The sequence below is a fragment of the Harpegnathos saltator genome, unplaced genomic scaffold (assembly GCF_003227715.2).
Source record: "Harpegnathos saltator strain DR-91 unplaced genomic scaffold, Hsal_v8.6 scaffold720, whole genome shotgun sequence".
NCBI classification, from domain to species: domain Eukaryota; kingdom Metazoa; phylum Arthropoda; class Insecta; order Hymenoptera; family Formicidae; genus Harpegnathos; species Harpegnathos saltator.
In genome coordinates, this window is record NW_020230561.1 from 113,487 (window position 1) to 135,676 (window position 22,190).

At 34.7% G+C, this 22,190-nt stretch overlaps 3 protein-coding genes and 2 long non-coding RNA genes across 8 annotated transcripts in view; 3 read left to right on the forward strand and 2 right to left on the reverse strand.

Annotated features, from left to right (window-relative positions):
• The first annotated feature begins 2,645 nt into the window (after positions 1 to 2,645).
• Positions 2,646 to 3,347, forward strand: LOC105184021 (uncharacterized). Its single transcript, XM_011142548.2, has 2 exons — positions 2,646 to 2,886; positions 2,973 to 3,347. The coding sequence occupies exons 1-2, from the start codon at positions 2,646 to 2,648 to the stop codon at positions 3,314 to 3,316; spliced, it is 585 nt and encodes a 194-aa protein (XP_011140850.1). The 3' UTR covers positions 3,317 to 3,347.
• A 3,527-nt stretch (positions 3,348 to 6,874) lies between these two features.
• On the forward strand, positions 6,875 to 8,136 carry LOC105184029 (uncharacterized). The gene is made up of 3 exons (XM_011142555.2): positions 6,875 to 7,530; positions 7,616 to 7,904; positions 7,999 to 8,136. Exons 1-3 carry the CDS (start codon positions 7,490 to 7,492, stop codon positions 8,134 to 8,136), a joined length of 468 nt encoding a protein of 155 aa, XP_011140857.1. The 5' UTR covers positions 6,875 to 7,489.
• Positions 8,137 to 9,580: 1,444 nt separating this feature from the next.
• LOC112590131 (uncharacterized) lies at positions 9,581 to 11,123 on the reverse strand. 2 transcript variants are annotated; one of them, XR_003114026.1, is made up of 3 exons: positions 10,993 to 11,123; positions 10,679 to 10,748; positions 9,581 to 10,007 (listed from the first exon to the last, which is right to left on the reverse strand). It is a non-coding gene; the product is annotated as an uncharacterized LOC112590131 (long non-coding RNA). The 2 variants fall into 2 exon arrangements; XR_003114027.1 differs by lacking the exon at positions 9,581 to 10,007 and adding an exon at positions 10,465 to 10,488.
• A 728-nt stretch (positions 11,124 to 11,851) lies between these two features.
• On the reverse strand, positions 11,852 to 17,636 carry LOC112590133 (uncharacterized). The gene is made up of 3 exons (XR_003114029.1): positions 17,505 to 17,636; positions 12,102 to 12,209; positions 11,852 to 11,992 (listed from the first exon to the last, which is right to left on the reverse strand). It is a non-coding gene; the product is annotated as an uncharacterized LOC112590133 (long non-coding RNA).
• A 65-nt stretch (positions 17,637 to 17,701) lies between these two features.
• The window catches only part of Tusp (WD40 superfamily protein Tusp), an 86,005-nt gene continuing 81,516 nt past the window's right edge, over positions 17,702 to 22,190 (forward strand). Inside the window, exons 1-2 of one of the 3 annotated variants that reach the window (XM_011142543.3) lie at positions 17,702 to 18,484; positions 21,171 to 21,338. In XM_011142543.3, the coding sequence (XP_011140845.1) occupies positions 18,389 to 18,484; positions 21,171 to 21,338 (264 nt within the window). In that variant the 5' untranslated portion in view covers positions 17,702 to 18,388. Of the gene's footprint in view, positions 18,485 to 21,170; positions 21,339 to 22,190 lie in introns of those variants that run through there. The other 2 variants (XM_019841837.2, XM_025305880.1) reach the window with 2 other exon arrangements.

Below are 22,190 nucleotides of genomic sequence, written 5' to 3' on the forward strand. Positions count from 1 at the left end.
TGATTTATAACATTATACAACTTTATATATTTTATTAATACAGAAGATGGTACAAATATTTCGAGCTGATTTAATTTCTCGTACATAACTCGATTAAAAAAAAACGTTTTCTATGAAAGTTGTATAATTTCAAGAGATTTATCTGATGGCGTTATTTTAACCTTCTCTCCCTTCGTTCTCTGGCTTCCTTGAAGAGAGAGGAAGGATTTAAAAGTTGGTATAACATTTTAAATAGGAAGGAAAGTCAAATAGTATCTTTTTGAAAGAAGCATTACAAATGAATATAGAGGGTGTTCGGTAATTAGCTGCCAACCCGAAGTGTGAAGGTAAGTTGGGTTAAGACAAACATAACAGTCCCATATCGTTTTGCGAGATTTGCAATAATTATCGAGTTATTAATTATAGAAATCTGACGAATGAGTGCGCGCCGAGATGGATGATTGGAGAAGCGTCGCAACCTCTCGGGTCACAGCGTGGCCCAGTCGACCCAGTAACTGTTGGCGGCGTGCGGCGAGACGTAAATGCGGCGAGATAAAACAACACTTGTTTACAATTTTAACTTGCAACTGATTTATATTACTATTTTTACTGATCCATGATTATGTCTTTGCTAAGATATCACCAAAAAGTGTCAAAACACTTGTCAAAGATTAATATGAAGTGTCAAAGATTAATATTTCCATCATATAATCCATTTATAGCGATAGTTCTTGTAGTCAATTCCTTTTATAATTATTGGTCAGTAACTCATTTCAGAGGTATATTAAAATAACATTAATATATTAAAATAACAATAAAATTCACTTTTCTCGGAAAACATACTCATTATGCCTAAACGTTGCTCTAATTGTGCACGATTACTTGAAAAAAGATCACACACAGAATATCATGAATCTAATGATACAATTTTATGTAAAAAGTGCCACGCAGAAAAAACAAGTCAAAATCACGTTCGTCGTCGACTGAAACTTGCAATCGTAACAATAATAAAGGTGACCTGCGCATGACTGTGCCATTTACAAAAGGCAATCTCATAAGAAATGTATTCAACTGCCGTGAGATAGACTCTTAAGACATCTATCGAGAAATGAATACGTCGAGGTTTACATAAAGTCTAGCAGGAACATATTTGTCTCTTATGGAGCACGCATGTGTTGCTTTCATGGGGAAGGCAATTTTTTCACTATCCGAGAACCTCAAAGATTCTGGTACTAGTGTCTCTTTGAACACTGAATTAACGTTCCTTATAAGGAACTATATGGAAGTGTGACTCGTCTAGAGTAATCAGTAATTGCAAGTTTTTGGCTAGTAGCATTTTTTACTATATTCAGGCCATTCTTGCAATGTTCCCATTACTGGTCGGATAAATGATTGTTCCCGTTATCTGAAGACCCAAACAATGATTTTTCAAGATCCATTTATTTCTCCCTTGAGAGTCAAAATCGACACTTCTTAACATCCTCTTTTAAGTTGGTAAAAATCTTAATAAAAAAATAGGTCAAGTATTACTTTTTTAGAAAAAGCATAAAAAATGAATATCTGCCTAAAATACGTTTCATTGACAGGAAGGCACGTGATCTCTATTTCCGTTTAAGATATTTTACTAACTTCCCAAATTGCTTCTTCCAGAGAGAAAGTTCCAGTCAGAACCACAACGTTCGATGTCGATGAGGATTGAATTAACGTTTCATCGACTAACATAAAATCAACGTCGAATCAACGTTATAGTTTTGACTGGGGTAAACATGTTAGAATAGCACCATTAAATGAATGCCTTGAAATTTTATAGCTTTTATTAGAGTCTTCTGACATCTTTTCTGAAAAATGCATTGTGTGTGTGTGTGTGTGTGTGCGTGTGTGCGTGTGTGTGTACGTGTGCGCACACGCGCACATGCGTATGTATGTTTGCAAAATATTTAATTGCTCCACAATTTGCCCAGTTTTCTTCAAGAGAGTCGGGACCACACTAAAATAATCAAATAGATCTCTTGATATTGTACAACTTTTGCAGGAAACATTTTTTACGAGATGTTAAATCGTCCGGTAACATTTGCATTATTTTGTATATCGTCGCAGTAAAATTTCTAATTTAGCATCAAATACTAAGCAACAGTCATTAACATTATACTTTAGTAAACACAAAATATCATCGATATTACAATGTCAGCTAAATCATATGGTATGTTACATAATAGTTGCTTTGTTATATAACAAAATAACAGTTAGGTAACATACCATATGATTTAGCTGATATTGTAACATCGATGATATTTTGTGTTTACTAGTACCAATATTATAATTGCCTATTTAATAATGTAAATGTAATATAACATATGTTATGTTAGACTTTTATTACTGAGTTACTATTAGTTGGTATTTACTAACGAACGAATACGCCAAGAAACATTATATATATCAAATTACACATAGCAATGAGCCAATCTATAATTGGAAAAATTACACAACTCGAGTTCGATAGGTAAACCTTTCTTCAGTCTTTTATAAATAGTCTACTTATGTAAAAGAATATTTTGTATCCTACACTTTTTCAAATAATAATAAACGTTATTTTATTTCAGAAATTGTGTCAAGTAAATTTAAATTAAGTGATTATTTTTTGTGACTTAATAAAAAATTTTGAAAATATGAATAACAATAATATCGACGAAAATATTATTTCGTTATATAATGCTCAAAAGTGGGAAGAGATTATTGCTTTGTCTTCCACGATTGATGATTTTAAAACATGCAAATTATCATGGGTATTGCCTGATATAAGTGATTTGTATTGGATAAATAAAATTGTACAACAGTATAATCTATCGGGAATCGCAAGTGTTGGATGTGGATGTGGATTACTAGAATGGTTATTACAAAAGTACTCAGGTAAATCTTCAAAACAAATAGATATTGATGTGTATATAGTGGATAAAAAGAAATATTATATTTCTAATAGAGTCATTATTTTTAAGGTTTAGATATTGTGGGCATAGAATTGGATAGTTCTTGGTGGAACAGCAAATATTCTCCACCACAATTTTTGAAAAACATTATCTTTGTTGAAAATAAGTCTATAAATTTTCAAATACCAAGGAAATATGCTATGTTATTTTGTTATTTTAATAACAGTACAGCATTTCATAATTATATGAAAAATTATAAAGGCAATTTAGTTCTAGTCATTGGGTCTGAAGCAGATAATTGTACGACAGATCCATTACCATTTGATGCAAAATTTGAAAAATATAATTGGAAATTGATGAAGAAGAGGAAACTTGCGTATTCCAATAATTATATTACTGCATATAGTAAATAATATGTAACAGGTGTTTTAAATATAATGAAATCTGAATACTATGCAGTTTTACATAACTATAAAATATATTTTTCAGTACTTTCCCCATAGATATATTTTATTGAATTTTATTGAACCCACATAGCATTAGATCTCCAAAGTATATCCTAATTTGATCAAAATGATCTTATTACGATCCAAATGAAAAAGTTATCCATAGAAGTACTTGCCCACATAACATTAGATTTCCAAAGTATATCCTAATTTAATTAAAATGATCCTATTATAATCCAAATGAAAAGTTATCCATAGAAGTACCTGAGGACATGTGCATTAGCCAAAAATTACACAAGATATCCGCTTAACATCCGTAGAATGTTCTAATGTGTTAGTTGATGTTTACTGAGGAACAGTGATACACTGTTTTTTTTTATGGTGCAATATTTATTTGATACTGTGATCCATTTACATATAGTAATTAGTTCTTGTTTTTATTAATTAGATATTTAATATGTATTGTTTATGTCTGAACAATTGATATCCAGAAAGCACAAAGAATACAAAAAGAAGTTAATCTATATATTATTTATGTCTTATAATCTTTTATAATAACCTGTGATACTTAGATAAATCACTTAATATTTTAATAATCTAATATTTACTAAATATTGTATATTTTTATGATATGTTGTTTTTATTTTAAGAAATGGACTATATATTAGGTGATAGTTCCCACATAGCATTAGACCTCTAAAGTATACTAGTATCCTAATTTGATCAAAATGATCCTATTATGATCCAAATGAAAAAAGTTATCTATAGAAATACCTGAGGATATGTGTATTAGCCACAAATTACATTAGATATCCATATAACATTTGTAGGATGTTCTAGTATGTTAGTTAATGTTTACTGAGGAACAGCGATATACTGTTTTTTATGGGGCAATATTTATTTGATACTGTGATCCATTCACATACAGTAATTAGTTTTTGTTTTTATTAATTAAGGTAAACGTCCCAGTGCTTAAACATGTCCCAATGATTGAAATATTAATAATATATTTTTGTTTATTAAGATACTTATCAATAAATGAAACAAAATGATAAACTAAAAATAATGTATAAAAAGAATGTTTAACATTTTTTTATAGAAGTAAATTATAAAAATATATAATTGGACTGTAAATCATTGTTAAAAAATTGTTTATTTTGAATATAACAGAAATAGTCACATTTTCACTTAGTTTCTTACCATCTTGAACAAGATATGATGCTTATATTTTTAATATATTTTTGAAAATGCTACTCATATTTACTTACATTATAAATACATAATGTTTTTATAAATTTAAGCTATCAAATAACACATTTAAAAATATCATTTTACCTAAAAGTTTCTTTTTAAATATAAATATATTAATATTCAATCACCAGTACAGTCAAAATTATAATGACCCATTGATTAAACATGTGTTCAGTTATCGGTACACATGTCACATTCATGTCCCATTGATTAAACAAATATTTGTGATAAATTTGTGAATAATTCAGGCTCATAAGGAGAGAGAATCTTTATTTTTTAACTGTAAGAGTTTTTACGTTTAAATTGAATATTTTTTTAGGTATATAATAACAAAATTATAGTGACAGCATGGAGATAAAGTATAAACTTAAAACATAATGTTTATTATGTTGATTTTATGTTTATTATGTTGAAACATTTTATTTGTTTTATTATCAGCTTTATTTTATTATGGGGAAGGAAAAAAAAGAAAAAGAACTATTCTACAAACTACTCTTAACGTTGCTGTAGAGGCAATTAGGAAAGGAATGAGCATATATGAAGCAACACAGAGTTTAGAATAAAGCCCTAGATTATCAAAGGGTGCATTCAGTACTACACCGCTCACTGAGCGCTCAATGAGCTTTTACATTTGATTGGTATATTCCTTTAGATTTAAAAATATACACCAATCAAATGCAAGAGCTCACTTAGCGCTCAGTGAGCGGTTGTAGTACTGAATGCACCCAAAGAAGCGCAACCAGTGGCGAGCTTGGTGATTGGCTATCCGCGGCGCCAATAAAAATCACGGATTTCAGGCCCACAGCTGATTTATATGATTATAGTATTGGATATTTATCATCGTTATTGAAATGAAGAGTTAGCAAATAAACAATGGTAAAAGTGTATGAAGTATTTGGGTATGCAACAACAGAATATGAAAGAATATATATACACAACTTTCCTAAGAATGTGGAACAGCAGAATGCTTGGATAGCTTGGATTATTCGTAAACGACAGTGCTGCGATTCTGTAACTCGTTATTGGAATTAACGACACTTTCGTTATCGTTGCGCAGCTTTTGTATACCGTAGAAAAGCTGCGCAACAATAACGAAACTGTCGTTAACTCCAATAACGAGTTACAGAATCGTACCACTGAATGGATTCTGAAGACTAACAGCAGAATTTGTGAGGTATTTTATATGAATAATAAAATACTGAAACATGTTTACTGATGATATGTGTATCATGTATACCAGGTATATAAATAAAAAACCGGAATTTTTGTATAGAAAATACACATTTATTCCCAGACCGCACATATGTCCAAAACTGAGACATAAGACGTCTTTAAGACATCTTTAAGTCGTCTTTAAGATGTCTGAAAATAAGACATCTTTAAGTCGTCTTAAAGACGTCTTAAAAACGTCTTATGTCCCAGTTTTGGACATTGTGCTGTCTGAGTTATATGAAAATGATAAAAAATATTTTATTCGTAGTATTGCCCATCGCTAGCTATACATTTTTCCCACCTGTCTGACAATTTGTGAATGCCATTCCAAAAAAACTGTTGCTCTTTTGAGGCAAACCAGTCATCGAGCCATTTTCGTACATTTTCGTAAGAAGTAAAGCGCTGCTCAGCATGCGTGTCCCATCGATGCAAATAAGTAGTAATCAGACGGAGTCAAATCTGGTGAGTAAGCCGCATGCGAAAGTATTTCCCAACTAAACGCCTCAATCATTTCCTTGACCAGTTTTGCTGTGTATGATGGTGCATTATCATGAAGCAAAATCACTTTGTGTTGCCTTTTTTGATATTCTGGTTGTTTTTCACACAAAGCTTGATTCAAATCGATCATTTGTTGTCGGTAGCGTTCAGTATTAACGGTTTCGCCAGGTTTTAGCAGCTCATAATAGATCACACCCTTCTGATCCCACCAAACACAGAGCATTGTCTTCCGTCCATAGCGATTTGGCCTTGCAGTCGATGTCGATGGTTTGCCTGGAGTTACCCATGATCTTTTACGCTTAGGATTCTCAAAATATATCCACTTTTCATCGCCAGTCACAATTCGATAGAGAAATGATTTTCTTTTGTACCTGGCGAGCAGCATTTTGCAAGTGGTTTTTTGGTTTTCGTGCTGTCTTTCATTCAGTTATGTGGAATTCATTTTCCCATCTTCTGAATCTTTCCCATGGCTTTCAAACGTATGGAGACGGCTTCTCATGTCACATTTAATTGATCCGTGAGTTGTTGCGTTTGAGCGTCATCCTCATCCAACAATGCTTGCAATTCGCTGTGTTCAAACTTTTTCGGTGGTCTTCCACGTTCTTCGTTTCTCAAAATCGCCACGTTTGAATTTTTTAAACCACTCAAAGCACTGTGATTTACCAAGAACATGCTCACCGTAAACTTCGACAAGTATTCGATGCAATTCTGCAGCAGTTTTCTTCAAATGGTAACAGAAAATCAATGCTGTCCGCAAATCGTAGCTTCCAGGCACAAAATTCGACATGTTCGACGCTATTACAAACTATGCTGTTGTATGAAACTTGTATTGTTGTGAGTTGAAAATCTTTGTCAGATGTCAACAAATGGAAATGGCGCCAATGACGCGGTTTGACGGTAACTACATTGACAGCTAGGACCATCTATAGGCAAATTCCGATTTCATATTTACGGACCTGGTATTCTATTTTGTTGCAATTGCATTTTGTTCCTGAGGATTATGTATACACAAGAGGAAATAAAAGTCGAAAGCTAAAAATATCTGCTATTCCTTCATTGCAAGTAGAAGAAATTAAAGATAATGAAAATCAATATAATAACGTACGAAGATTTCGACAAACCCCACAATGTTTGAAAGATGTAACAAATATTTTCATTAGAAATGACATAAAAAAGCGAATGATCATGTATACTATTCAAAAGCATTACCGTATGATCAAGTAAGCATTAGATTTTATGCCATATTATTTGTGCTACAATATTATATATGTCTGTTGTTCCAAATGTTTTATTTTTTTTTCAAAGCACTGCATCCTTTCAACAGGCACAGGACTGCTCAGCAATAGAAAATACTCATAAAGAGGAAGATTTACAACAAAGTGTAAAATATGTGGAAGATATACGTAGTGATATTATATGCATATACAATACTGTCGATGATGAATATATATCTTGTTCAACTTCACCAACCACACCATCATCACCATTTCTAGTGGTGATGAGTAAGATAACCGAATCATTAACTTTATTGCAAGAGGACATAATGGTAGAAAAAGAATTTGACAATGATCATAATAGTGATACCAGTGTTAAGGTAAAAGATGGGTTTTGTTCTACTAATGGATTTTTTATGTTTGTTAAAGATTGTGGTTCACTTTATATATATATATATGTATATTCTTTTTTAGTTGAATGAAGTAATTGCTAATCTACAGGACAGCAACAACGAAGAATTTCTAAGAATAAAATTTATTTTGTGTTATTATAAGTTTAAAGTTCAATGTTATATAAACATGTTATATGAACATAAGTTATATATATTTTAGTGTTATATATAAAAGGTTGGAATAAAAGTAAAATAAACATATTTTTACTATTGTAATTTATTTCAAAGACACTATAAAATAGAAGAAATATAAAAGTTATAAATGATTACAAAATTCGTAATCCCTGAAACATCCAAAATCATGTATTATGTAACATAATAAACTATAAGTGCCCAGATTTAGATTTATTCTGCCCGTATACGATATCATTCAGCTATTTTTTTGTTTTATGCTTATACCTCCTTTCTGTAACAGTCAATTGCAACTTGCACAATTTCTTCTCCATTTTGACAATCTTATTGAACATTTTACATAATTGCTGCAAGCCTAAATCACGTTTAACTCTCATATCTTGAATAACTTGTGATGCTTCGCTACACTGCAATTTCAGTTACTCAATTATATGATATTGTGTTTCAGAAACCAGTGGAAAAGGAGATGAACATCTTTCTACAATAGCACATATCTGTAACATATATTATAACGCACAAGGACATTTAGGTTGATATTTTACACAATTGTAAGCATACATTATATATATATACCGACCTTTTTTTTTTTGTTCACGCAGGGGAAATCCATCATGGATATCCCCGCCCCCTTGGGGAGGGGCGGGGGTTATGTCGGACTCTTACCGACTAAAACCCCTGCGGGATGTCTACCTGTCGGACCGTGAGGAGGGGAGTTAGGGGAACTGCTCCCACATTCCCTCCCCAACCCCCCGGCCCCAGTATATATACTGACCTTCCCACAATATTTATTTGATATTTGAACAGAAGTAATATCAGTTTCGTTACATTGATTTTCATTCTTTTTTAAATAAGCTGGCTCCTAGAATAAACAAATGTCATATTACGATAATAATATAATCGAATTGTATCGTTTTCATAAAATATCGTACGTACCGACTCTGTCGACATTTTTCATTTACCACTCCAAAATTCTATAACTTATTTCAGGTTGATTCTAATGTTAAAACTATAATAAATATATCTGTGAGTGATAAAAGAGAGTATGCCTGACATATAGATACTTCGTTTATTCAGTGGATCAGCTGTGGGCCTTACATGTCGGACGAGAATTATGGAGGGGGTAACGGTTGCGCTTCTTTGATAATCTAGGGCTTTAGTTTAGAATATCTAAAACAACTGTAAGATATGTAGACATAAAGGGCCAACTAAACTTGTCGTTGATCCTCAGTAGGAAAGGCGTATAGAGAGCACCTACAGTCTTAAGAATGGTTGGAGCGTGCGGACAGTGGTAACGCGGATTTTTAAAAGATAACGTCTGCGTGCGACAGCTTTTGCTCACGAGCTCTCAACTAAAAACGTTCGGATCCTTTGTCCGTATTAGCTCGTTGTCGTTGGATAGGTTAATTATTGTCGAGAGATATATATAAGTCGAAAATTATATTAGTATATTTTTTTAATATATGTTCTTCTTTATTTTCTAATTATACAAATGTCGAACAATTATTTTATTGTGCTGTCTATCCTGTCATAAAGTCGTCGAGGGAGAGTGGAAAGCCAGAGAATCCTTGCTGTCTCTTTTACAGCGAGAAGTAAAACACATCAGAAGTGGGATTCGGGCTCACACTTCCTGAAGTTGTCGTGCCGAAGAACCGCGGATAGAGAAGTAGTTCTTGTCGAAGCGCCAATCAAGCTTGTTGCTTGAAGCGGTTACGTCGTCGGATCGGATTTCGCCACCTAGTACGCCCTCCTTTCATGGTAGATCCCTCTTCGGCGCGTTGCAAAACGTGTCCAAGCGCCCGGGGGCAGCCAAAATATGGCGTCGACCCCGGGGCTTATTTCTATTATTTGCACCGGATAAGGAGGGGCAACGGTGGAGGCCGGCATACATGGACAGCAGGTCTTAAAAGGATAGCAACCTTTGACTTTGAGAGACTGTCAGCTTGTACCATCAGGTACAAGTAACAATAGGCCTGTTCGTTTTGTCTGCACTGCTGAACTGGTGCATTCAGTTAAAGTGAGACAAACATAGGTTTTCTCACTTTAACTTGTTGCACCAGTTCAACAGTGCAGACAAAACGAACAGGCCTAATGCTTCTCTCTGTAGTCGTCGTGCGCTCGGGATAGCACTAGAGATGTCGCTTCCGAACGACATCTCTCAACGTTATCTGGGGAGGGGAGAGTGTCGTGAGCGTGGAGCGTCAGGTAGCTCAGTGATCTAGAGCAGTCGCCCAGCGAGCGAAAGACCCGGGTTCGATTCCCGGTCTAACAACTACCGCGCTTTCGATATTTTTTCTCTCTTCGGAACGAAAATAAGATGCAGGTCCCGAACGCACGGCGTTTCGTCGCCACCTAGTGTACGCCCTCCTTCTTTCATGATTTTCTGAAAGAATTTTCTGAATATATGTATCAGCAAAAAGCATAGGAAAATTGCTGTCGCATCACCTTGGACGAATGGAATAGCTGAGAGAGTTAATAGATTTTTGAAAAGTTCCTTAGCTAAGTTATGTGACGCAGTGGATAACTGGGATTCAAAGTTGGAAATAATGCAATATATAATTAATAATACTCACTATAGAGCGATAAAGTCCACGCCATCGCGTTTAATGTTAGGATATGAGCAACGAAACCACAGCGATCATTCTTTAGCACAATTTACCCAGATGTTAACGGGAATTGACCATGATTTTGAAAACGAAAAAAATAGCGTTAGAACCGTAGCACAACAAGTGACCGATAAGTTAAGGAAGTATAATAAAAAATATTATGACAGTCGACATAAAACTTCTACAAAATATATAATGAAGGCGATTATATACTAATAAGAGATAATAAATTCAGATCTGGAGAAAGTTCAAAATTGAAAGCGAAGTATAAAGGTTCTTACCTGATTGCGAAATCGTTGGGTAGTAATCACTATCCAGACAGCAGACAGATGTCCATTGGACGTCCGTTATATGTCCATTTTTTTTACAAAAGACGTCCATAGGACGTACGTTTGTCACAACTTCGGACATAGGACGTCTGATGGACGTACATCGGACGTCTTACAGGTCCGATGTCCAATAAGGACATTCTTGTTACGTCCAATTTATGTTCACAGACGTAAATCGGACATACGGATATAAATTGGACGTGAAACGTACGGTCGCAGACATAAAGGTTGTCACTTTTTTTTTAATGACTTTCGGGACGTATCCTGACTCGAGAAAGATGAGAGCTGCTGCTCCGCCTGCGAAGCACGCCTGCGCAGTAACTCACAACGAAAGGCGAGAAATGAAATATTCGTGGTATGACATAAATATGTCAACAATCATTGCGTTTAGCGGAGAAAACCGTTCAATGAGCGATTAGTGACTATTGGTCCTTACTGTTAGATTCTTACATTCAGACCAATAACGTTGACAAATTATTCAACAGTTGCTCAACCGTTGAGTGTCGTGAACACACCCAATTCTTACATTTTCAAAAATCAGCAGCGGAAGGATAGATACATAGTGCGTCATTCAAATGGGAATGCGTCTTTTGCAAGGTATTGAACAGGTATATATATTAAATTTTAAGTGAAATCGTATTTATTTAGTCACTAATCGCTCACTGAGCGGTTTTCTCCGCTGAATGCAATGATTGTTAACATACTTATGTCATACCACATATATTTCATTTCTCGCCTTTCGTAGTGAGTTATTGCGCAAGCGTGCTTTACAGGCGGAGCAGCAGCTCTCATCTTTCTCGAGTCGGGATGCGTCCCGAAAGTCATTAAAAAAAAAGTGACAACCTTTATGTCTGTGACCGTGCATCCATTAGATGTCCGGTGCTGTCTGGGTATGTAGTTAAAGGTATTCCAGGTTTCAATCAATCTGGACGGCTACTGAATACTATTCTATCTACAGACAAAATTGAACAGTGGATGAAACCTATAGCACAGCAACAGTAGTTGAAAAATGTTAATCGAATATTTGTAATATATTTACCGAGATATAATGAAATACTCACCGAGATTGTGATATGAAAAACTTCTGTGAAATACGATGTGCGCAAGATGCGATGAACTTAGGTTAAGTCGATCATGTTTAGGTTAATTAACGAAAGGAATGTTATTAACTGAAATTAATTTGAACAGATTATTTAGCGCTAACTTCGAGTCGAAGTTAAAGGGTGCTTTCCAGCAATGTAGATTAAGATCGTATCAAGATGTAAAGGATCTTTTCAATATAACTTTTCGAGATGAGAATATTCCTATTTCAAAATCAACTGTTGAAAGAACTGTAAGACGGTTTGAAGAAACAGGAAGCATTAAAAATCGTCTTAAAACAGGAAATCGTCTTAAAAGTGAAATTATTACTCAATTTATTACTCAAGTTATTACTTAAATTATTTTTTTCTCAGAATATACAGCGTATCCCATTTTAAAAAACGCACTTCGATGATTCTTTAACGAAGCATTTTCAGCAAAAATGTTTTGGATAGAAAGTGTATGGTTTCGCGGGGGACATAAAACAGCTATACTATTTTGTCTATAAATGGCATTATTTTCGAGATATTCATTGATCATTACTTTTCTTAAGGGTTAACACTTATGTAACCGGCCGAAAATGAACTCTATGTTTGGGAATTTTTTGTAATTTTCTCAATGGTGCTATTGAAAAATTACTTTGATAATATTGTTGTCCATATTGAAAAGTATAAAAAATAATTTTTTAGTGGTAAAAATATTCAAAATGGTGGAGCTACAGCTGGATGAAGGAGACAGTCGATTTGGCAAGGTGGTCCGCGGCTAGCAGCATAAGTGCCGTAATTTTTGGTCTAGAACAAAAAGCAAAAAAATTTGTTTTCTTTATTCCAATACTTAGAGAAATACGTAACCGTTTTTGATAATATTGATTTTTGAAAAAATGGTGGAGTTTTAAACAAAATTTCAATTCTTTCGAGAGAAAAAATCGTGTAAAACCACTTGTAACTCAAACAATTTTTAACTTATCAAAACAATTCTACGTATTTCTTTAGAGAATCTAGTTTTTAAAGTCTTATTAAAATTTGAAGTTAACCGATTAAAAATTGTTTGTTATACTGCTAGCCAACTTTAAAAATGCTGTTTCGAGAAAAACGCGTTTAAAGTTTTGAATGTTAATATTCTTTGATTAACAATTGAGATTTTATACTTAAAGTGAATTTACCTTTAGTCCCCCAGGACTAAAAATTTACCTTTAGCGATGCCAGGAACATACAGTTGCCCTTCGACAGCAAGATTTTCGTCATATTCATCTTTTCTCGCAGCTTTTAGGCTCGAGCGAGCCTCTTTCGCCGCATCGTTGAGAGTCCGGTCGGACAGTTTAATGCGTCATTCATCGACCTCAACGCAGAAATTATAGCAGTTAGGGCCTATAATGATGCCCAGAACTTGCATTATTTGTATAATGTTGCTCATTCCATCGTTAAATAGGCAAACGGCATGTCAGAGTAAACTTCTAGTACTTTTTTTACCGCTCGATGAAGTTTTCGGCGCGATCGACCACACGATGGCATTAAAATTCTCATTGCTATTCTGAATAAATCCTCCGAAGTAACGATTGAACAGTTCATCGAGACTTAAGTCTGTATATATAGGTTCGATTTTATCAAAAACCTGTGCTGACATCGTCGGTTTATGCTTATAATTATTTAATTTATCTGTGGCTTTCGCAGCTTGCCACGTGCACCACGAGTTGGCACCGCTCGGGCATTTGTCGTGCTGAGGTTGTTCGTCTGTCGAGATCTTATGATAAATTGTGGCCCATATTTCATCTCGCATTTTTTCTATCGAATCTGAATTTCTACTTGTAGCCACACCGTAATAAATTGCTAATTCGTCAATTAATTTGCTCATTAGCTTGCCTTTTCCTCCCAGACCTTTCTTCGTTTTTTTCTAGTTCCTCAGCCGCGTACCTATGTGTTTTTGCACGTGATCAATGCATTCTTTTTTTAGCAATAAGTACGTCTCCGTAAAGCCGAGCATCTAATAAGCCTTTAACGCGGGAGCCTAAATCCTCAAAGAAAAAATTTTTCTGGCTATAAAACCATTTTACTTTATTTCTAAGACCCTAAAGTGTATTTAAAAAAATATAAAAAAATCGATTTTTTGAAAATTTTACATAGGTGTTACCCCTTAAATGGAAACCCCAGTACACCGTCTTTTTCTATCAATTAATTTAAACAACTTTTGTCTGAAAATTTTTTTATTTGCCTAATATTTCTTGAGATATTTAATATATGTAACATGTATAACAAACTCAAATTATTTTTTCTCAATATACAAGGTGATCCGAAATTCCCGCATTCGGAGTACAGGACATGATACTTTATACTAAAATAAACAACTTTTTCCTTTAGCAAAATTGCGTCTGACAAGTAGTTTTTGTAGAAGAACGTGTTAAAGTTAACGAATAAGTGCTATTGTCTATGCGGCGCGCGCGCCTCACTCGCGTATCATAAATTTTTACAAATAAAACTTATAACTATAATAAAACTCTACAACACTGATCTACTTTACAAAAAAAGTGATATATTAAAATAGTAACGTCAACTGAGAAACCTAACATATATACAGGTTGTCCCATTTTAACTTTCGCATTAAAAGATCTCGAAAACTATGAAAGATATTAAAAAAAGCTAAAACACGTTTTCCATGATTTCGAAGGAGAAAGAGAATGGCATTATCAGTTTTTTATTTGGAGGGCATTTTCAAGATCAGTTGAAGGTCAACTTAATTTTTTAAAATAGAAAGCCCAATTTTTTATTATATCTTCTTTTTTTACCAACTAATTTTAACAACTTTTGTCTGAAACATTTTTTTATTTGCTTAATATTTTTTGAAATATTTAAGGAAAACTTGGTAACTTTTTCAACATTTAACTTACGATATCTCGCTAATTATTCGTCGAAAGAAAAAATAGTATTAGACTTTTTTACTTTATTTACTATCAAGAATATATTACTATAATAGTGTCCTAACTTTTGTTAACTTATCGACTTTTGGAAATTTCAAAATTATTAAATTAACAAGTAAAATAATCATAAAACTCAATGTCCTAGTAAATAATGAAGACATTGTTTTTGAAGTACTGCGCTATGCATTATAGGTAGTTTTCGATACATTTATCTTCAGATTGCAAATCGCTCTCATTTACAGAGTTGATGTTAAGTAGAGTTTTTCAATTGATGTTATTGTTTTGTTATATTTTTTGTAGAGTTTTATTTATAGTATTCAATAGAAGAATTTATTGTTTGAAGTATAAGTTTTACTTGTACAAACTTATTACTTGTATAACGAAAATAATAAATTACATTGCACAAAGATATACGCTCAGGTATGGTACGATGCACAATATTAAAAGTGCAAATATTATCGTTTATCTTGAATAAAGAATTAATTATATTATATTATATTATAATCATATATATATATAATTATATATATATATATAATTATATTATAATCATATATACAAGTATATATGTTAGGTTTCTCAGTTGGCGTTATTATTCTTCACTGCACTTCTTTTGTAAAGTAGACCAATGTTGTAGAGTTTTATTATAGTCATAAGTTTTATTTGTATAAAAATTTATGTTACGTACATATATAACTTGATAATTTGAGATTTCTAAAAATAACATAATACGTGTTGCGCGTATACTTGGCGCCTTTTTTTACCTTTTTGTTTAAAAAGGTAAGTTTTATATTTTTTATATCACATTTTTCTTGTAGTTAGATAAGTTTTATTTGTGAAACCTTATATATTTCACACATACATATTGAGAAAAAATAATTTGAGTTTGTTATACATGTTACATACACCAGGTATGAAAATATGAAACCGGAATTTTTATAAAGAAAATACACGTTTATTGTATGAAAATGATAAAAAATATTTTATTCAAAATATTGCCCATCGCTAGCTATACATTTTTCCCACCTGTCTGACAATTTGTGGATGTCATGCCAAAAAAACTGTTGCTCTTTTGAGGCAAACCAGTCATCGAACCATTTTCGTACATTTTCGTAAGAAGTGAAGCACTGCTCAGCAAGTGCGTGTCCCATCGATGCAAATAAGTAGTAATCGGACGGAGCCAAGTCTGGTGAGTAAGCCGCATGCGAAAATATTTCCCAACTAAACGCCTCAATCGTTTCCTTGACCAGTTTTGCTATGTGTGATGGTGCATTATCATGAAGCAAAATCACTTTGTGTTGCCTTTTTTGATATTCTGGTTGTTTTTCACGCAAAGCTTGATTCAAATCGATCATTTGTTGTCGGTAGCGTTCAGTATTAACGGTTTCGCCAGGTTTTAGCAGCTCATAATAGATCACACCCTTCTGATCCCACCAAACAGAGCATTGTCTTCCGTCCATAGCGATTTGGCCTTACAGTCGATGTCGATGGTTCGCCTGGAGTTACCCATGATCTTTTACGCATAGGATTCTCAAAATGTATCCACTTTTCATCGCCAGTCACAATTCGATAGAGAAATGACTTTCTTTTGTACCTGGCGAGCAGCATTTCGCAAATGGTTTTTCGGTTTTCCTGCTGTCTTTCATTCAGTTCATGTGGAACCCATTTTCCCATCTTCTGGATCTTTCCCATGGCTTTCAAACGTATGGAGACGGCTTCTCGTGTCACATTTAATTGATCCGCGAGTTGTTGTTGCGTTTGAGCGTCATCCTCATCCAACAATGCTTGCAATTCGCTGTCTTCAAACTTTTTCAGTAGTCTTCCACGTTCTTCGTTTCTCACGTCAAAATCGCCACGTTTGAATTTTTTAAACCACTCAAAGCACTGTGATTTATCAAGAGCATGCTCACCGTAAGCTTCGATAAGTATTCGATGCAATTCTGTAGTAGTTTTCTTCAAATGATAGCAGAAAATCAATGCTGTCCGCAAATCGTAGCTTCCAGGCACAAAATTCGACATATTCAACGCTATTATGCTGTAACTATATTGTTGTATGAAACTTGTATTGTTGTGAGTTGAAAATCTTTGTCAGATGTCAACAAATAGAAATGGCGCCAATGACGCGGTTTGGTGGTAACTACATTGACAGCTAGAGCCATCTATGGGCAAATTCCGGTTTCATATTTACAGACCTGGTATTAAATATCTCAAAAAATATTATGCAAATAAAACAATGTTTCAGACAAAAGTTGTTTAAATTAATTAATAGGAAAAGACAGTGTAATAAAAAATTTGGGTTTCCATTTAAGAAAAGTAATGATCAGTGAATATCTTGAAAGTGATGCCATTTGTAAACAAAATAGTATAGTTGTCTTATGTTCCCCGTGAAATCATACACCTTATGTCTAAAATATTTTTTGCTGAAAATGCTTCGTTAAAGAATCATCGAGGTGCGTTTTTTATTCAAACTTACGTAAAAGAGGTGTTAAGAGGTGTTTCATATGACATATCCAGTGACTCTAGTTTCACGGAGCGGCACAGTGTTGCGTGGTAAAGCTCGCGGCAAATTTAGTGTAGTCGGGACGCATGAGGTGGTCGCAGTGTACACGGAACGCGGTTGACTCCAATCAATACGTTCGTCCGCGCGAACGTAACCGACGGAAGCAAGAGCTCCGGCGGAGGCTCGCGCGTATTCCCGTTCGAGCGACCGAGCTTTCTAGTCGGACGCCCGCTCGCATTGGAAGCTCGTGTCACTTCCGCGAATACGAAGTTCATATCCACCCGCACATAAACGTGCACCCTGGCCCGACAATTCAACGCGGCACGGTGTGGCGCGACGCAGAACAGGAATCGCCTGGAAAGTAGAGCAGCGTCTAGGACAGCAAAATGGCGGTCGTGATAAACAAATGATAAGGGTGGTGAGCAGCAATTTCGTGAAAAACGCGCAATTCGGTGCTTGTTAACGGTGGTGCATAATTATTTCCCGATTGTGACCGAAAAGCGATATCCGGTATCATTGCCACGAACTTCAATGGGAAAGAAATCACGAAACAGAAATACGACACGTTTTTCCATAACGTCCTCCTCCCTTTGTGAAGCCTCTTGAAGAAAGTTCGTTTCGATCTTAAAACACGAGAGTGTATGTCACGGAAAGCTATTTGTGTGTATTTACGCTGATGTGTGAGCGTTCGATTATCGATCTCGAATTCTCCGGTGCAACAGAGTACAGACGGCACCAGAATGTTCGCGAGAAGAACAACATGGAGTCCAGCTGCAAACGAAGTCGGAATTATAAAAAACGATGTTGATTTGACGAATTGACAGACTTAATAAAAGGAATTTAATCGTGTCATTAACATGCATCTACATTTCGAGAAAAACAACAATGCCAAATGCGACTGCAACATTTTGTCGCTCAGCTGGATGGGCAAAGTGCCGGATGAGTCGCCGGAAGTAAGTTGTTTGCAATATAGAAAAAAATGTAAACTGGATGCTTGAAGAATACTTATGGTATATACAATAGTAAGAAAAAATATTCCTCTTATTCTTATCGAAGCATTGAAGCCTCTTTTCCGCGATGTTGATTGGCCGTCTCGATTATCTCGATCGTCTCGATCGGTCACGGCTGCATTCGTATCGTTCGCAGCTGTCATCGCGGCGAATGACAGCTGAATGACAGTTTGTACGAAAGGAGTTATAAAGGCATTATATCAGGTTAACAATTTTATAACATAAAATAATAAGCTATAATATTCTTTTTCTTCTTTCTCGGGTAATGGTAATAATTATAATCCAAGAGAGAGAGAGAGAGGGGGGGAGGGAGGGAGGGAGGGAGTAAGTGAGTGAGTGAGTAAGCGAGAGAGAGGGGGGTATGAGAGAGAGAGAGAGAGAGAGAGAGAGAGAGAGAGAGAGAGAGTGTGAGAGAGAAGAGTGTGTGAGAAAGGAGAGTGGGAGAGAGAGTGTGTGTGTGAGAGAGAGAGAGTGTATACGTGAGAGTATCAGAGAGGAAGTGTGAGAGAGAGAGAGTGTGTGAGCGAGAGAGAGTGAGAGAAACAGAAAGACAAAACGAGAGGGGCGAGAGAAAAAAGAGAGGTGAGAGAGAGTGTGTGAGAGGGAGATGGGGGAGAGAGAGAGGGAGGGGGAGGGAGGGGGAGGGAGGGGTTAGAGAGGGGGTGAGGGGGAGAGGGGGAGAGAGGGAGGGAGGGATGGAGAGGGGGAGGGAGGTGGAGGTGAAGGGGGGAGAGGGGAGAGGGTGAGGGGGGAAGGGGAGGGGAGGGGGATAGGAGAGGGGAGATGGGGAGAGGGGGAGAGGAGGAGAGGGGGGAGAGAGAGAGAGAGTGAAAGATAGAAAAGTGATTATAATAATTAATTTGTTATAATAACAAGTAAAATAACCATATAACTCAGTGTTCTAATAAATAATGATAAATTTTACTTGTAAAAATTTATGTTATGGACATTTTTTATATATACAAGATGTTCCATTTTAAAGGACCCACTCAAATATCTCAGAAACATTGTGTTAAATCGAAAAATGCTTAAGACAAAAGTTGTTTAGCTTGAAGGGGACATAGGACAGCGATAGTATTTTGTTTATAGATGGCTCTATTTTCGAGATATTCACTGATTATCAATTTTCTTAAATGGAAACCTAAATTTTTTATTATATCATCCTTTTCTACCAATTAATTTAAACAAATTTTTTCTGAAACATTTTTTTATTTGCTTAATATATTTTGAGATATTTAAGGAAAACTTGGTAACTTTTCCAAGTATAGTATTAGACCTTTTTACTTTATTTACTATCAAGAATATACTACTATAATACTGCCCTAACTTTTATTAATTTAATAATTTTGAAATTTCCAAAAGTCGATAAGTACGCATGCACACGCACACGCACGCACGCACGCACGCACGCACGCACGCACGCACGCACGCACGCACGCACGCACGCACGCACGCACGCACGCACGTATACACATACAGGAGTGTAAAGTCCGACCATGCAACCTCCACGCGGTACGTTCTGAATAATACTAATGCTGGCAGCACCGTAAATTCTAAAGCTCATAACTCAGACAATTCTCAACAAAAATAGGTCATCAAGTAGTGTTTTGGAAATGTCTCACTGTTATCTTTAACACTGTGTGATAAAAAATGGGGTATTCTATTTAAAAAAATCATGTTGGCCTTGACCTCGCCTTGACCCCTCCACTCAAGGTCAAACGGATATGATCATTCAATAGAACTTTTAATACCCTACAACTTTGGTTAGAAATATTTTTCTCAGAAACCTTTCGTTTTCGAGATATTTGACCGTGTTCAAACTTTTCTAACACCCTGTATATCGATTGCATTGGCCATCTTACCCAAATTGTGAGGGAAAAATGGCCATTTTTATAAAAAAATAGAGAAAACGAAAATAAAAATTAATAATCAATATAATTTTACAATATAATTTAGATACTTTCGTTATATATCTAACACTGGTTACGACAGCTTAACTGTAATTTAAGTTATAGCAGCTTTCAGTGGACACATGAAAAACTTTCGAGGCAGTTGAAAGTAAAAACATGATATAACATTTACAATATCATTATTTTGAATAATATACGCACATAAACTATTGTAAATATCGATTATCTTTGAGAATGACTATAAAAACACATTATTTTGCAATTGTTGGAGAAATTACAGCCTATGGCCATTTTTTCTGTATAGTCATCATACCCTAAATTATCCTATTTGAAAGTATCGCGTATCTACGCACGGTGGCGAAGCTTCACCCAGTAAATCATGAATTAGCTCGAAAAATGTTTGCGTCATGATAACTCGATTGTTTGATTGATGATTTTATCCGTATAATATTTCAGAAGTGTTTCGTTCAATCATTTCTTTCGGTAAATTCATTCATTTAATTTGGTCATAATATTCCTATAGGGCAATTCTTCGCAGTTTCATTTGTATCGTACAAATTTTGAAATAAGTGCAATATTTATCGTGATTGGCATTACTTTATTCCGTAGAAGATCATTATAAAAATTTCCACGCTAATTCATGAAACTATAAATCAAAGATATAATGTTTCGCGTCATACCCCGGATAAGTAATTATCACTCTCTTTTTATTTACTCAGGACGAAGGATGGAAGCTCGATCGTACAAATTATTATCAAGAGGGATGGTTAGCCACCGGCAATGCTCGCGGCTTGATAGGAGTGACTTTTACCACGTCGCATTGTCGCACCCGAGCTACGGAACTTCCACTTAGGGCGAATTATAATTTACGAGGACACCGCAGTGAAGTAAGTATCGCTTTCTCCTTAACTTCTTGCCGTCGGCATTATACTTTCAAAATGTTTCAACAAAATTATTTAATTTCTTTTTCTCGGATTTTCCTTCGCTGAGAGTTTCGATGCTGTTCAGTATGAAACGAACAGCTTCAATTTTAATTTTTCGTAAGTCTTCGTGTAATACGTGTACTTTATAAAATACCCGGATGCTCTTCCTTTTTTATTTTTTATTTCTTTTTTGCGAAAGATGATGGTTACGAGTAGGAAAGATAAAGAAAAAATTATTCTTGCTATTTTTCAATTTTAGTGGTTTACCCTGACCATGTTAGAATACTAATTCATATCATCACATATAAATATTTGCATGGCGTATGTACTATTAATTAAGGCAAAGAAAATATATACACAAATTGTCGATAAAAGAAAAGTTACATTATTTTGGATCATTTGGTTCACTTTAAACGTACTTGCTTTGTTTGCAAGTATATCTTAAAATACCCACTACAGGCATTTTTTAGAAATTTTTTTGATATAGCATAGATTCTGATTATAATATCCAAAGAATGTTTTTGGGTAAAAGGGCCAATTTTAACCAATCGTGGGAAACAAACAAAACATATTTTCAGAGGATTTTGACCTACTGAATACAATGCTGTCGTTAGTTTTCGTCTAAAACTCGGGGAACATGCTCTAATCCGAGAATCTATCATCCAATAATTGAATGTCCCGGGAAGCCTTCGCGTAAACTTTGAAGCTATTGCAAACTCGTGTGTTAGCTAAATAAGCTGAAGACAGTTTAGATTTTCTCTTTAATAGAATTATTTTCGATTTAATAGTTGAAGATGTTTTCTTTTTATACAAAAT